Source organism: Petromyzon marinus, chromosome 7 (genome assembly GCF_048934315.1).
Source record: "Petromyzon marinus isolate PM22_M1 ecotype Great Lakes invasive population chromosome 7, UKy_Petmar_22M1.pri1.0, whole genome shotgun sequence".
NCBI classification, from domain to species: domain Eukaryota; kingdom Metazoa; phylum Chordata; class Hyperoartia; order Petromyzontiformes; family Petromyzontidae; genus Petromyzon; species Petromyzon marinus.
Genome location: NC_133673.1, coordinates 15,889,651 through 15,906,467, shown reverse-complemented (window position 1 = coordinate 15,906,467; position 16,817 = coordinate 15,889,651). Strand labels below are relative to the sequence as shown.

At 54.1% G+C, this 16,817-nt stretch overlaps 1 protein-coding gene across 2 annotated transcripts in view; it reads left to right on the top strand.

Moving 5' to 3' along the window:
• Positions 1-11,569: 11,569 nt before the first annotated feature.
• Positions 11,570-16,817, top strand: part of B4GALNT4 (beta-1,4-N-acetyl-galactosaminyltransferase 4) — a 66,751-nt gene continuing 61,503 nt past the window's right edge. The window contains exon 1 of one of the 2 annotated variants that reach the window (XM_076065433.1): positions 11,570-13,689. In XM_076065433.1, coding sequence (XP_075921548.1) covers positions 13,476-13,689 — 214 coding nt within the window. In that variant the 5' untranslated portion in view covers positions 11,570-13,475. The remainder of the gene's footprint in view (positions 13,690-16,817) is intronic. The other variant, XM_076065432.1, reaches the window with a different exon arrangement.

The window sequence follows — 16,817 nt, the reverse complement described above, 5'->3', positions numbered from 1 at the left end:
CTCTCTCTCTCACCCTCTCTCACTCACCCTCTCTCTCTCTCACCCTCTCTCTCTCTCACCCTCTCTCTCTCTCTCACCCTCTCTCTCTCTCTCACCCTCTCTCTCTCACCCTCTCGCCATCCCCTCCCTACCCCCTAGCTAGCTCCCACCGCTTGTGGCACATCACATTCTCCGGCACGACCCAACACCCACCAATCTGCGCCCACCCCCCCAAACTCCCCTCCGCCCCCCTCTCCCCACCATGGACAACAAACGCCGAGTCTCTTGGCTGCCAGCCAATCTCCCTCTCGCTCTCTCTCTCTGAGTCGCGCTCAGCGCTCAGGAATCCGGAGCGAAGCGTTTGCCCCGCGGCGCAAAAAGCGAGTGACGTGAAGCAGCCGTGACGAGCGGGCCGACTCCTCCACGACGCCACCGCGGGGTGAATGCCCGAACACGAACGCCGCGGTGGAGCTATCGGGTGTGCAGGCGGTGCAACTGAGCAGGGGCGCACGGGCCCAGTAGCCCCCCTCCCACCACGGCGCCTGACTACGACGGCGTAAGGCACTACCACGGGAGTACAAGCTACGCCTATCCATAACAACCCTGTATTATCATACCCTACATTTCGACAATCCTTTGGACAGGTGCGTGTGCGTGTACAAATTACTCGTGTGCGGGTCAAAGTAAGGCTGCGGGATTGATGTGGTTTGAGTGCCAAAAATAATTCCCGGAACAGCGTTGGAGCTAAACTTAAATAAGCGCTGTCTCGATCTTGACGTGACCACGCCAGGGTACACGTGGCCTGCGCGCGTGTGCGGCTACAGTCTGACGGCCACGATCCATAATTAGGCGGTAGCACTGCACCGAATTAGCGAAGCCACACAAAGACAACCATCGCGCATAATCATCTCATTATGCGGGATGGAGTGGGCAGACAAGAGCAATGCATTGAGTTTAACAAAACATTGTATTGTCTATTCTAGATTTAAAGCTTTCGTGACTGCAAGGATCCATACCGTTTGGTTCTGTTCGGTAAAGTCACGTAAAAAACAACAAAAAATAAAAAAAATTAACGACGTTTCGGCCACAACACAAGTGGCCTTCGTCAGGTGAAGGGACCAGACTGTCTAGAGGACAGCTCTGGAGTGAACACAGCCAAGCTCAGACTGCGACCTTTAAGCTGTGTGAGAGGAAGCAGAGCGCCTTGACAAAGGAATTAGCATAAAAATTAGCATTTAATTGGCGGACTTAGCATGATGAACAATGTACAGGGGGGGAGCATGTGCAGACCTGCGAGGGGCGGAGGGGGGGGAGTTTACATATTGATGGTGTGAAAAGGGAATTTAAGCAGCTGCGAAAGTTTGGGATACCACTACTTGAAAAAATATACTGTACCATTGAAAATTAGTTTAATGTTTGGTTTGATTCAGAACATCTTTCCAATGGTTGCTTAATTTGAAACCATCCTCTCGGTTGAAATTGTGTCTGTGTTTGTAAATCTGAATTAACTCGTGAACAAATCTCTGATAAAAAAACCCATGGGTTTGCAAAGAACCTTGGTATCGGCGAAAATTATATCGTGATCACCCACAGTGCTGTAACAGTGATCAGCTACTGTTACAACACTGTGGGTGATCACGATATAATTTTCTCCGATACTAAGGTTCTTTGCAAACCCACGGGTTTTTTATCAGAGATTTGTTCACGAGTTAATTCAGATTTACAAACACAGACACAATTTCAACCGAGAGGATGGTTTCAAATTAAGCAACCATTGGAAAGATGTTCTGAATCAAACCAAACATTAAACTAATTTTCAATGGTACAGTATATTTTTTCAAGTAGTGGTATCCCAAACTTTCGCAGCTGCTTAAATTCCCTTTTCACACCATCAATATGTAAACTCCCCCCCCCCCCTCCGCCCCTCGCAGGTCTGCACATGCTCCCCCCCCCCTGTACATTGTTCATCATGCTAAGTCCGCCAATTAAATGCTAATTTTTATGCTAATTCCTTTGTCAAGGCGCTCTGCTTCCTCTCACACAGCTTAAAGGTTGCAGTCTGAGCTTGGCTGTGTTCACTCCTGAGCTGTCCTCTAGACAGTCTGGTCCCTTCACCTGATGAAGGCCACTTGTGTTGTGGCCGAAACGTCGTGAATTTTTTGTTGTTTTTTACGTGACTTTACCGAATAGAACCAAACAGTATTGTATTGTCTGTGGTCAATCGTTATAGCCATCAGCGCGGTATCGCTGTAATGTACTTCTATGCTCCCACGTGTGTGCTCCCCGCCATCACCTATCCGCACCGACCAGCGTGGTGAAGTATGGTCAAATTACCCCTCCCACCTCACGAGGTGAGGAGGCCCTCATCCACCAGTGAGGGGCTAGGGGTTGTCACGCGGGTTTGACTCCGGGTTGGACCCCGGGTTCGACCCCGGGTTTGACCCGGCCAGTTCTGAAAGTGGAATTTCTGTGTTGAGGCAGCAGCAGTAGCAGCACGTGTGAAAAACTACTGGACATCTGTGAAAAAGAGCTTCATCGCTCATCGGATTCCTCCAGTATAAATGCATCTTCTGATTCGTGCCGAGATCTGGTGCCGCTAACGTGTTGATATCTGCACTGCCGTGGCGATCGTCCCAGTGCTGGCTGAGAAATGTGACTGCCTTTCGTCGAGACTGGAAAGGCTGGCAAAACCCTGAGCCTTGCGTCATGTACAATGCTCTGTATATAATGGCAAAATTGGTTTTCAACATGTAACTACCGAAATAGGGTTTCAAAGAGTCATGGACTGGTATCCAATGTTTACCACAGAGTTCTTCACTGATTGTCAGCGGAGGGCCACCTGCGCCCATAAGCCATGAGTATGAGGGCAGCCACACATTTGAAACCGTTGGGGGGTTGACAGCAGCACGGTGATGATGATGATGGGGGTGTTGTCACGTGTTGTCTATTGTCGAGGGGCCGCACTAAAGGCCACCAAGGGGCCTTGCAATAAAGAACACCGGTTTACCAGTTTCAATGCAGCATGGTATGGGCTTGTGAGACCCCTGCAGCCACTCGAGGCGCCACCTATCACAACAATGTCCCGCGATGAACTCTAACGTGGCGTACAAGATATAGTAATAGGTTTTACCCTTTTAACTAGCACAAAAAACTGACACCTTTATTCAAGGCATCATGTTTGCAATAACCACAACACAAGCAGTCAAAATGCAAACAAAGGAGGTCTCATATGTAAATGCTCACCCCGAGCCCTCAATACTCTGATAGTGCGCTGTTTTTGAGTTGTACGCCTTTTGGCGTCTTCTGGTCCAACACCAGTGGAGACTAGGCTCTAAGAAAAGCTGTCTCGGGTGTGGACCAATCAAAATTCAAGGACAGTGCATATTATTATCAGAGTTGTCTCTTTTGTTTGCATTTTGACTGCTTGTGTTGTGGTTATTGCAAACATGATGCCTTGAATAAAGGTGTCAGTTTTTTTGTGCCAGTTAAAAGGGTAAAACCTATTACTGTGGTGTACCAGCTTTAAAGTGTATTTTGTTTGACCAAGGTAGTCTCAATGGAAAGAGTGACCTTGGGCCATCGACATTACAACATCAAAAACAAATAAAGTGCAGCATTGAAGCAAACAGCAGCGAGAACACATACAACTGCGGCCACCATCATGACGAACACAAATCATTGTTAAATAATAGACCCCCCCCATGGAGCGCTAATCGCCTGGGAAGATGCTGCTCACCGCGAGCTACACCATGCTCTGATAGTGCGTCGACTTTGTGATGTTCGCCCTTTGGCGTTGTCGTCTGGTCTGACACTGGTGGTGAGACGAGGCCACAAAGAAGACTGTCTCTGGTGTAGAAGGCCAGTCAGTTTCAAAGACGATGAATATATTATCAGAGCGTGTTTTATTTGCATGTGCAGTAACTTGATTCCTTGCAAAAAAAGTGTATATTTGGTGTTTGAACATCTGAACAACGCCACTCCGGTTTTATTGCCAGAAAGGGTAAGACCCCATTCTTGATGTTTTTTTGTTAGACCTACAAAATAAAGTTACAATAAATACTGTGAGGTATTGAACTCCCACCATCGGTGCACCGAGTGAGTCGCGTGAGGCGTGAGAGGCGACGTGAAGCGAGCCACACCATGGGGCGAACGCGCCATGCACGACTTAGAGCCGCCAATAAAGTCCGCCGGCCTCCTGCGCCTTCGGGGAGTGTGGGGGGGGGGATGAGTCGGTGTTTGCTTTCGCGGTAAACATCGCCTCCACGGCGCTTGTGTTCGGGCTCTTCGACGTCTGGCAACCCAGCAGCAGCAGCGGCGGCAGGGCGGCCACACCCCGCTGATGAGACGCAGATTCATAGCAGCCCGCTCCCGGTGTTTGCCTCCCGCTTAAAAAAACGGCGGCTCGCGGGCGACTCTCGTCCATTTTATGGTGGCTAGCGTGGTGCCTATCGTGGTGGCTAGCTTGGTGGCTACCGTGGTGGTGCCTATCGTGGTGGCTAGCTTGGTGGCTACCGTGGTGGTGCCTATCGTGGTGGCTAGCTTGGTGGCTACCGTGGTGGTGCCTATCGTGGTGGCTAGCTTGGTGGCTACCGTGGTGGTGCCTATCGTGGTGGCTAGCTTGGTGGCTACCGTGGTGGTGCCTATCGTGGTGGCTAGCTTGGTGGCTACCGTGGTGGTGCCTATCGTGGTGGCTAGCTTGGTGGCTAGCGTGGTGGTACCTATCGTGGTGGCTAGCTTGGTGGCTACCGTGGTGGTACCTATTGTGGTGCCTATCGTGGTGGCTAGCTTGGTGGCTACCGTGGTGGTACCTATTGTGGTGCCTATCGTGGTGGCTAGCTTGGTGGCTACCGTGGTGGTGCCTATTGTGGTGGATAGCTTGGTGGCTAGCGTGGTGGTACCTATCGTGGTGGCTAGCTTGGTGGCTACCGTGGTGGTACATATTGTGGTGCCTATCGTGGTGGCTAGCTTGGTGGCTACCGTGGTGGTACCTATTGTGGTGGCTATCGTGGTGGCTAGCTTGGTGGCTATCGTAGTGGTACCTATCGTGGTGGCTAGCTTGGTGACTAGCGTGGTACCTATCGTGGTGGCTATTGTGGTGGCTATCGTGGTGGCTACCGTGGTGGTACCTATTGTGGTGGCTATCGTGGTGGCTAGCTTGGTGGCTACCGTGGTGGTACATATTGTGGTGGCTATCGTGGTGGCTAGCGTGGTGGTACCTATCGTGGTGGCTATTGTGGTAGCTATTGTGGTAACTATCGTGGTGGCTAGCGTGGTACTATCGTCACGACCGGGAAATCCGCGTGATGCCACCGCTTCTTTGTTCGTCGAGGGTGGAGCGGAACACGCGGCTTACGTGATGAGTCATGGGGCGACGGAGTTCAACGCTGACATGATTCTCATTTCATGGTTTTTTATTTTCTCTTGGTGGGAATTGAAAGCCATCACAAGTGTCAGGAGGAGAATTATCACATTATATTTTGTTAATGGGGGAAAATATGTATTGAAATGGCAATATTAAAACACGGCAATGGTGTAATACGCCAGAGTATTAATGAGTCACTAAGGTTGAGGTGTAGCGGGTATCTTGGTTGTCTAATACGCTGGCAACCGAAGACGTCACGCCGTGCGTGATGACGTCGGCGCGCGTGTACACAAGGCCACGTGCGCCCTGTAACCCCTCGGGGGCCTTGCCACCACTAGGAGGCCCTGTCACCACTAGGGGGCCTTGCCACCACTAGGGGGCCTTGCCACCACTAGGGGGCCTTGCCACCACTAGGGGGCCTTGCCACCACTAGGGGGCCTTGCCACCACTAGGAGGCCTTGTCACCACTAGGAGGCCCTGTCACCTCTAGGGGGCCTTGCCACCACTAGGGGGCCTTGCCACCACCAGGAGGCCTTGCCACCACTAGGGGGCCCTGTCACCACTAGGGGGCCTTGCCACCACTAGGGGGCCCTGTCACCACTAGGGGGCCTTGCCACCACTAGGGGGCCTTGCCACCACTAGGGGGCCCTGTCACCTCTAGGGGGCCTTGCCACCACTAGGGGGCCTTGCCACCACCAGGAGGCCTTGCCACCACTAGGGGGCCCCGTCACCACTAGGGGGCCTTGCCACCACTAGGGGGCCCTGTCACCACTAGGGGGCCTTGTCACCACTAGGGGGCCTTGCCACCACTAGGGGGCCTTGCCACCACTAGGGGGCCCTGTCACCACTAGGGGGCCCTGTCACCACTAGGGGGCCTTGCCACCACTAGGGGGCCCTGTCACCACTAGGGGGCCCTGTCACCACTAGGGGGCCTTGCCACCACTAGGGGGCCTTGCCACCTCTAGGGGGCCTTGCCACCACTAGGGGGCCTTGCCACCACTAGGGGGCCCTGTCACCACTAGGGGGCCCTGTCACCACTAGGAGGCCTTGTCACCACTAGGGGGCTCTGTCACCACTAGGGGGCCTTGTCACCACTAGGGGGCCCTGTCACCACTAGGAGGCCCTGTCACCACTAGGGGGTGCGCTTTCAGTGTCCACCACGCTATGAACCTCCACCGTGTGTTCAACGTTTCGGCAGCACGCAGGGGTTGAGCGCAAGCAGTAAACCCCGCGATCACAGTCGCAACGCGCCGTGACACCGTTAAACTTCAGCGTCCGTTTACCGTGCTTTGTGGCTTTACTCTCCAACACACAACCCGTGTTCCACCATCACCACCACACAACAACACACGCACCCACATACTACTCACCCACTTACCCACCCACTCACCACACTGCAGGTCACCTCACTTATGTCGACTTATTACCTCGCAATGCTCCAATGTGGATTTCCCTCTCATCGCTGACTCTCCCAAGTCTTATAATCGCCCTTCTCAATTCAACTAACTTGTTCACTCATATATTACACCTTCTGTGTTGCTGGCGCTTCAAACTCAACAACCATACACAACAACACACAACAACCATATATAATAGATACAACCACACACAACCTCCCATACACAATAGCACAGACACAGATCCCCCGTATAGCCTTAACATACTGTTAGGGCAAGTGCTGCACGGCACACGAGGGGGTGGGTGGCCAACACCACGCCCGGCCGCCTTTGTCTCCCCAGTGGTGATGTTTTTACACACCGCACCAGGTACTCATTTGAGGCTGAGTTGACCTATGGGAGGCCCACGACCAGTTCAGATAATCGTCAGTGGAGTTGGCCGTGAGCGGGAATCGAACTCGGGTCGTCGGGTTCGTAGCGCAGCGTAGCGCTAACCACTACACACAACAACACACACCAAACACACATCATGCATCATCATCCACCTTCCCCGCAGACGCTGAGGAGAGAAATTGGCGGATTTACAAATGATCCGGACCACGCACCCGTCAAACTTCTCTCGTAACTTGAGAGCAATTGCTCATATCCCAATCCCTCGTTGATTCGGAGTTATGCAATATCAGAGCTAACGCAATTTAAACAAAACACGTGCGTAAGTCGTGGGTCGCTCAGTTCTCAGGATGGTCTCATTTGCAAGAGTGACCTGGATTGTCTCGCGACAGGACGTGTTGAGCAATCATCAGGTTGGTGCAGCACGTAAACCACTTCATGTGTGTCCCATCGAAGAATGAGACCCCGGTGATGGCTTGCAAGGGCTGAGTGGAATTGATGAAACCCGGAATCCATGAGTTGTGTGGATAGAGGCGCAGCCCTGCAATTGCTCACTGGCAGAAGAGGGTGCTCTCGAGTGCCACTCCGCATGGACGGTGTTTTGGCCTACTCTTCCACGCTGCCCAGACGCCTCCTTCGAGGAATATGGAGTAGCCACGCTTTACTCCACCGTACGCGACATCGCTTGCGAACGACTGAACGAGTTCATCCGTCATGATTGATTGATGAATGAATTGCGTCGAGTCGGCAAGAGGAGCTGGGGTTGACCGGGCCGCGTGTTCCTCTCACGCGCCGAGTCGCCGCGGGGGATTCCTTTCTGCCAACCTTGGGGACGGCGCCCCGCCCACGAGGTCACGGCGCCACGCCCACGAGGTCATGGCGCCACGCCCAGGAGGTCACGGCGCCCCGCCCACGAGGTCACGGCCATGGTCAACACCACCCCGCGGTGGCTTCCTTTCTGCCAACCTTGGGGACGGCGCCCCGCCCACGGGGTCACGGCGCCACGTCCACGAGGTCACGGCGCCCCGCCCACGAGGTCATGGCGCCACGCCCAGGATGTCACGGCGCCCCGCCCACGAGGTCACGGCCAGGTCAACACCACCCCGCGGTGACTTCCTTTCTGCCAACCTTGGGGACGGCGCCCCGCCCACGAGGTCACGGCGCCCCGCGCACGAGGTCACGGCGCCCCGCGCACGAGGTCACGGCCAGGTCAACACCACCCCGCGCGAGCACGGCGCTCGCAGCGAGCACTGCTCCGCCCTTCCCTTCCCCCCCTCCCCCATTTCCCTGCCCCCACCACCACTTCCCCAACCTCGTCCACCTCTCGCTCCAACTTTATAGCTCTACTCCTAACCACCTCATTCCCCCCACACCCGCGTCCACCCCTCATCTCAAACTCCCTCTCCCCCCACTTCCGCCACCTCTTCCCACCCCATCCCTAAACTCATCTCCCTACCCCCCCAACCCCCCAACCCCCCCCCCCCCGTATAGCTCTACCCCTCGTCATCTTCCCACCTCATTTTCTTCTCCCTACCACATCCTCTCATCTCATCACCCCACCTCACCCTCCTGCTCCACCAGCTTCCTGTTCCACCTCTTCATCCTCTCCTACCTAAAGGTTTCTCTCTCTCTCTGCGTGGTAGAGGTCACTCCACCAGCAGTAGAGCGAGCTGGCAATTGCAGGGCCGCGCCTTTATAGCTTCGCACACATCTAGCGTGCACCTATCCGTCTTCTTGATGTCGTGCGGGCTGCTGCTGTCGACGCAGAGCAGCGACTGCGATGTCACATTCAGGTGCTCAAGCCCAGACAACCGCGTCAGGAGCAGCGGGGTGCTGTGTCGTCGCTGTGATGTCTCCTCCTTCGCATTTGTGGATCGGGGCATTGCGTTGCGCGGTCTGTTCTGGGTGACTACAGTCGCACTCTGCCGGAGACTGGTGAATATCCCAACTCCTGTATGGCGTGGTGTTGTCAAATCCGCTTTATGCCGCTAGAGGGCAGCACTGACTCAACAATACCGCTATGAGAACAATGCAGCACGGGACCGAGATTGGGAATATTCCTCTGAAGTCCGTACGCACATTTGGTATTCGCATAATTCCTTGAGCGCAAGGCTAAATAGCAACTTCTGTGATGTGACTCTCCCTGGCGAGGAAGCGTAAATCTTTAATTGTTTGCACTTAAACAAAGCAAAACATCACCGCAGAGTGTTCCTGCAGTGATTCGAGCTGTAATTGTAATTGCTGCGATTTCGTTCGCCCATTTCCCAATCAATCAAGTCGACGACGTCACCACCGTAACGAGGAGAACGAGGGACTGCCTGTTGTTGTGTTGAGTTTGCGCCTCCGATTAGCACGGTTGGCTACGTACGGTGCGAAAGAAGTTCAAGATACATGGAGGAAACCCAGGCTCCTTTCTGGATAGGAGATATTTGTCTTCGGCGTTGGGACGTGTTCTATGGGGCTTAAATTCGGCCGGGTCTTTACAGGGTCGTTAGCCTGTGGAAAGTAGTGTGTGTGTGTGTGCACGCGGCACACCACATCCATCATACCTCTCACGACAGCAGTGGCCAGAAACTTCGTCACGTGCCACCTATTTCAGTCTACCAAGCGACCCAGAGATGTATACTCTCTGCTTCTTTCGGTAAAGTCACGTCGACTTTAACCGAAAGAAGCAGACGGTATGGATTCCTGCAGTCACGAAAGCTTCAAATCAAGACCCGGATATTATTCAGTGAGACGAGTCAAGCTCAGTGATTGCAAGGAACAGCTCGTGATGAGATGCTCCCAACAGGAACGATGCGTGGCTCTCACAAACCCCCCCCCAGTCACCCTCCTATTCAACCCGGCAACCAAACAACTGCACAGCTGATTTATAAAAACGCCATCTCCGCTGGTATCTAAGTGGTCTCTAAATCCGTTTGTGGGCCCTTCCCTAGGTAGACTCACCCCTAAATGTAGTCCATACAGTCTATACAATCGACCCTTCTTACGTCCAGTCGCTCGCATACGGCACGATTCTCAACTCAACATGCTTCCTATTCAGCCATGGTATGTGCCTGTCTTTTGTGTGTGTGTATATATAGGCAAAATGTTCATAGAATAAAATAAATTAGGACTGGGAAGACAAAGGCGGCCGGGATTTGTACCACGCCGCTAATAGGTTCTCGCTGTAAGAACATGCCACAGCATTCTCTAAGGCTAGCCAGAGGGCAGTGTGTGTGTCTGTCTGTGTGTCTATCTGTCTGTGTGTGTGTCTATGTTTGTATGTATGTGTGTCTGTCTGTGTGTGTCTATGTCTGTGTGTGTCTATGTCTGTGTGTGTCTATGTCTGTGTGTGTCTATGTCTGTGGGTATATCTATGTCTGTGTCTATGTCTGTGTGTGTCTATGTCTGTGTGTGTGTCTATGTTTGTGTGTGTGTGTCCATGTCTGTGTGTCTATGTTTGTGTGTGTGTGTCCATGTCTGTGTGTGTCTATGTTTGTGTGTGTGTCCATGTCTGTGTGTGTGTCCATGTCTGTGTGTGTGTCTATCTGTGTGTGTGTCCATGTCTGTGTGTGTGTGTCTATCTCTGTGTGTCTATGTGTGTGTGTGTGTCTATGTCTGTGTGTGTCTATGTCTGTGTGTGTGTCTATGTGTCTTTGTGTGTGTGTCTATGTCTGTGTGTGTCTATGTCTGTGTGTGTGTCTATGTATGTGTGTGTCTATGTCTGTGGATATCTATGTCTGCGTGTGTATATCTATGTCTGTGTCTATGTCTGTGTGTGTCTATGTCTTTGTCTTTGTGTGTCTAAGTGTGGGGAGCGGTGGCACAGTGATTAGCGCGCTGCGCTACGACTCACCCGGCCACCCGAGTTCGCTTCTCGCTTACGGCCAACACCAGTGACGATTATCTGAACCGGTCATGGGCCTCCCCTAGGTCGACTCAGCCTCAAATGAGTACCTGGTGCAGTGTGCGAACATCGCCACTAGGGAGACAAAGGCGACCGGGCGTGGCGCTGGCCACCCACCCCCTCGTGTGCCGTCCTGGCCTTCATAGCTGCTGCTCGCTAACAGCACTTGCCCCAACAGTCTGTTAAGGCTATAAGGGGGAATCTTTGTCTTTGTACCATAGCTACCAAGTGTGAAGATGGTGCCACTGCAGCCGGTACCCACGTGCCAGAGAGGGCTCAGGCATCGGGCTACGAAGAGTGGGGGGGGGGGGGGCATTTAACAGAGGGGGGGGGGGATTTAATTATTTTATTCCTTGCACCAGGGTCCATGCAAACGGCGCTGGCGCTGTGAGTGTGGAGGGAGCACGTTGGGTTGCCGGTGCTGTTTGCGAGCGCCTATTCAGGGCGGCAGGGCGCACGAGGTGCGTGTGGGAGCCGGGAGGGATAAGGGGGAGGGATGAGGGAGGGGGGGGGATGCGAGAGGGAGGATGAGGGATGGAGGGAGGGGGGCAGGGTTTATTTTTGAGGCGGAGCGCGGAGCTGAGTCAGAGAGGCAGCGAGGATCCTCGCGAGGGCGGAGAGACGGAGACGATCGCAGTCGTCTCCAACAACGTCTCCATCTGTGTCCCGTCATCATCCTCTTCGTCATCATCATCGTCTGCGTCATATCAATATGCTACCTTAACATAATCTTAATTTCCAACCTCTTCTCCTGAGTTCTATCCATCTCTTCGTCATCTCCATCATCATCGTCATCATCTGCTGCGTCCCTTTCATCAGCGTCTCGTCGTCATCATCATCAGCATCATTCCCTTCTTGATCAATCTCCTTATCTTAAATCCTTCATAATCATCCTCATCCGCTTGACCTCGTCCTCCGATTCATGCATCCTCATCATTCCCTCCCTCCTCATCCTCACATTCATAATCCGCTTCATTCAGCTGTTATTCCCCATCTTCATTCTCATTCCTCCCCCTTCTCTACAACTTCCTGATCCTCCTCGCTCCTCATCATCATCCTCTTCATTTCCATCATCCGACAGTCGTCTTCATCGTCAACTCTGTCTTCATATGAATCCTTCTAATCTCCCTCCTCTGCCTTGTCATTAGCATCATCATCGTAATTTCGCCCTCCTACAATTTTATCTTTATCCGAGTCACATTCATCATCTTCACAACCCCTCTCCTCTTCCTTCTCCAACCGAATCAGTCTGTTCTTTTTCTTCTTCGCGGAGCAAAGAAGTCGACCTCGCCAAGTCCCGAGTTGAGAAGTCCGCGAACCCTTTTCAGGGACCCGGGAATCCTTTACAGGGACCTCAGGTCCCCTCTGCAGAAACCCAGGTGCCCTCTGTAGGGGCCCAGGTCCCCTCTGTAGGGGCCCAGGTCCCTTCTGTAGGGTCCCAGGTCCCCTCTGTAGGGGCTCAGGTGCCCTCTGTAGGGACCCAGGTGCCCTCTGTAGGGGCCCAGGTGCCCTCTGTAGGGGCCCAGGTCCCCTCTGTAGGGCCCAGGTCCTCTCTGCAGAAACCCAGGTCCCCTCTGTAGGGGCCCAGGACCCCTCTGTAGGGGCCCGTTGCTCATCGGCAAGGGCCCAGGAACTATCTCTAGGAAACCAGAACCCCACTGCAGGGACCCAGGAACTATCTCCAGGGTTCCAGGAGCTATCTGCAAGGACTCAGGAGCTCTCTGCAGGGGCCCAGGACATCTCTGCAGGGACTCAGGACCCCTCTACAGGGGCCCAGGACCCCTCTACAGGGGCCCAGGACCTCTCTACAGGGGCCCAGGACCTCTCTACAGGGGCCCAGGACACCTCTACAGGGGCCCAGAACCCCTCTACAGGGGCCCAGGACCTCTCTACAGAGGCCCAGGATCTCTCTACAGGGGCCCAGGACCCCTATACAGGGACTCAGAACCCCTCTACAGGGGCCCAGGACCTCTCTACAGGGGCCCAGGACACCTCTACAGGGGCCCAGGACACCTCTACAGGGGCCCAGAACACCTCTACAGAGGCCCAGGACCTCTCTACAGGGGCCCAGGACCCCTCTACAGGGGCCCAGGACCCCTCTACAGGGACTCAGGAACCCCTCTACAGGGACTCAAGACACCTCTACAGGGACTCAGGACCCCTCTACAAGGACTCAGGATCCCTCTACAGGGACTCAAGACACCTCTACAGGGACTCAGGACCCCTCTACAGGGGCCCAGGACCCCTCTACAGGGACTCAAGACACCTCTACAGGGACTCAGGACCCCTCTACAGGGGCCCAGGACCCCTCTACAGGGACTCAGGACCCCGAAGACCATGCGTCCCCACGGCGAGACCCACTCCTCCTCGCCCGCGGAACCTCTCATCCCGGCGCGGCTCCACTGAGGGAGACAAAGGGGGCAGCGGAGAGGGGACCTGGTCTGGAGAGGTGTGGGGCATGGGCAGGCGGGGCATGGCCGTGCTGCCCCGGGGCAGCCTCGCCTGCCCTTTCAAGAAGCTGCGGAAGCGCGCACGGGCACTGCTGCTGCTCCTGCTGCTGGGGCTCGCAGCAGCGGGAGCGATAGCCACGTGGGCTGCGGCGTGCGCCGAGGAGACGAGAGGAGCAGGAAGAGGAGGAGAGGAGGAGGAGGAGGAGGGCGCGAGAGGGACAGGTACGATGTTGGGAGAACTGGCGAGCATCGGGACTTGGGGGGCACCATGACAAAGATCCCCCGTATAGCCTGAACAGACTGTTGGGGAAAGTTCTGGTAGCGATTCAAATAGTCGCCGCCACTGTTATTGTTCGTGAGCGGGAATCGAACTCTGGTCGCTGGGTTAGTAGCATCACAGTACGCTAATCGCTGTGCCACCGCTCCCGACATTGGGGGGTGGAGGGGGGGGCACACAGAGACAGGCAACCTGGCACCCACCCACACAACCACACCCACGACAAAGACTAAGATCCCACGTGTAGCCCGAACAGACTGTAGGGGCAAGTGCTTTTAGCAAGCACCTATGAAGGCCGGAACGGTACACGAGGGGGTGGGTGGCCAGCACCACGGCCGACCGCCTTTGTCTCTCCAGTAGCGATGTTCACACACCGCACCAGGTACTCATTTGAGGTTGAGTCGACATTGGGGAGGCCCGGGAACGGTTCAGATAATCGTCACTGGAGTTCGCCGTGAGCGGGGATCGAACTCGGGTCGGCAGGTTCATAGCGCAGCGCGCTAACCACCCCCACACCCCCCACACTCCCACACCCCCCACACTCCCACACCCCCCACACTCCCACACCCCCCACACTCCCACACCCCCCACACCCCCACACCCCCCACACTCCCACACTCCCCACACCCCCCACGTGATCACGAACCGCGCGAGTTTGGGAGACGCGCGCGTGTGGAGTAGCGGGCGGCCATCGCTTTGCCACTGCAAGGCGGCCAATTTTTTCCGTAAAAAAGAATCATGGTTAATATTGTTTGTTATTATTATAGCATTTCCTCTTGTTTACCAAGGAGAAGGCTCGCTGAATCTCATGACGCGGTTTTTAAAGAGGGTTCCTGACAGCTTTTAGCAGCAGTCTGACGATCATTGATGATGGTGGTAGTGGCGTCGTATTTGTGATGGAGATTTGGTCATTGTGATAATGATAGTATTTGTGATTATGATTGGAATTGATGATGATGATGATTACTTGGCAGTTGTGATGGTAATAATTATAATAACGTGGTGATGATGAACGAGGTGGTATGATGATGATGAATGAGGTGGTATGAATGATGATGACGATGGAGGTGGTATGATGACGATGATGAACAATGCAGTCACCCGTTATTCTTCAATTGACACCACGGTGACGTCACTGGAGCGCTCGCTCCAGTGACGTCACCGTGGTGTGCGCGTGCCTGTTGGCGATGTCACGATCTTCTTCACTTCTCACCGCATCGATCTCCAATCTCGTGGCACGCGGCCCAGGACACGCGCGGCCTTGGGTGTGTAGCTGCACGATGAGAGCCGCTTCCGTCTCGGTTAAATGAAGGAGACCGTGAGCGAACGCGTGTGGACCCAAGATCGCGATGTCATCACCACCACCACCACCACTAAAGACAAAGATCCCCCGTATAGACTGTAACAGACTGTTGGGGCAAGTGCTGTTAGCGAGCACCTATGAAGGCCGGCACGGCACACGAGGGGGTGGGCAGCCAACACCACGCCCGGTCGCCTTTGTCTCCACAGCGGCGATGTTTACACACCGCACCAGGTACTCATTTAAGGCTGAGTCGACCTAGAGGAGACATATGACCGGTTCAGATAATCCTCATTGGCGTTAGCTTTGAGCAGGAATCGAACTCGGTTTGCCGGGTTCGTAGCGCAGCGCGCTGACCGCCACCACCGCCACAACCGTCAGGGTGGGATCGAAACCACGACCTCCTGTATACCAGGCGAAGGAATTAACATCTCGCCACCGCGGCGAGATAGAGACCCATGCGCTCACACCGAGAGACCCAAGGCTTACACAAAGACCCATGAGGCCTACATAGAGACCCACATACTCATAAAGAAGATACGTATAATCACACAGAGACGCATATGATCAGTGAGAGACCCATACACTCGTACAGCAGCACCACTGGTCGGGACGCCTGAGGTCAAATGCCAACAGCTGAAGTTTGAGTCATCAGTCCAGCCCTGCTGCCTCAAATGCCCTCTTCTTTACACTCAGACCTGCAAGTAATGGAAGGTGTTCATGAAGTAATGAAAAGGCATTCATTAACCCCCCCCCCTCCCCCCTTTGCACGTGAAGGGCTCACAAGTGACGTTATCACATCTATCCGTCGATTTAAGAAACGAAACGGGAGGATTTATCCACAGCATCTGGCTGTCCGCCTGATGATGCTAGTTGTAATTACTGGCGAAACGTCGTACTCGGATTGTAAACATTTGTGGATTTGCTCTCCAACACACCGGTGTGCTGTACTAGTAACGAATTGGCAAGTTCTGTTTACGTGAAAACCCTCACTAGTTGGCTGTGTCGGGTGGTGGCGGGCTTAACGGCACTTTTATATATTTACACAATCTAACCCCCCCCCCCAAAAAATATATATAAAACCCACCTCTATTATTGATTAAAGGAGTCTTTCTCAAGGTGATTTTGTTTTGTTTTTGCGAACGAGATGGAGACAGTGAACGCAGCTGCAGGGAGACCTGCACCGGACGACTGAATCATCACAGCTGTAGCCGGCAGTCAATGCTGCATGGACGAGCTTCCGTGTCGAAGCGAAGACACCACGCGTCGTGGTGGTCTCTGCGTGGTGGTCTCTGCGTGGACACAGCGGACAGCGTGCTGTGTTGCGATACCCTGCTGCTCGAGTTCGGTTCCCGTTCACAGTCAACACCAGAACACGATGATCTGAACGAGTCCTGAGCCTCCTCTAAGTCGGCTCAGCCTCAAATGAGTACCTGGTGCAGCGTGTAAACATCAGCACTGGGGAGACAAAGGCGGCCGGGCGTGCTGTTGGCCACTCTTCTCCTCGCGTGCCGTTCCGGCCTTTATAAGTGCTCGCTAATAGCACTTGCCCCAACAGTTTGTTAAAGCTATACAGGGGATCTTTGTCTTTGTATATCTGCGTGTGTGTGTGCGGTGTGTGTGGTGTGTAAGTACGTGTGTAGTACAAAGGGCCTATTAATAAACGGCGACCTTGGGGCGGCATTAATGCTGAAGACCTTGGGCAGCATTCATTTGCAGCTTCGCACCTCACTCTGCACATCCCACATACACACACACCGCACTCGTACGTGT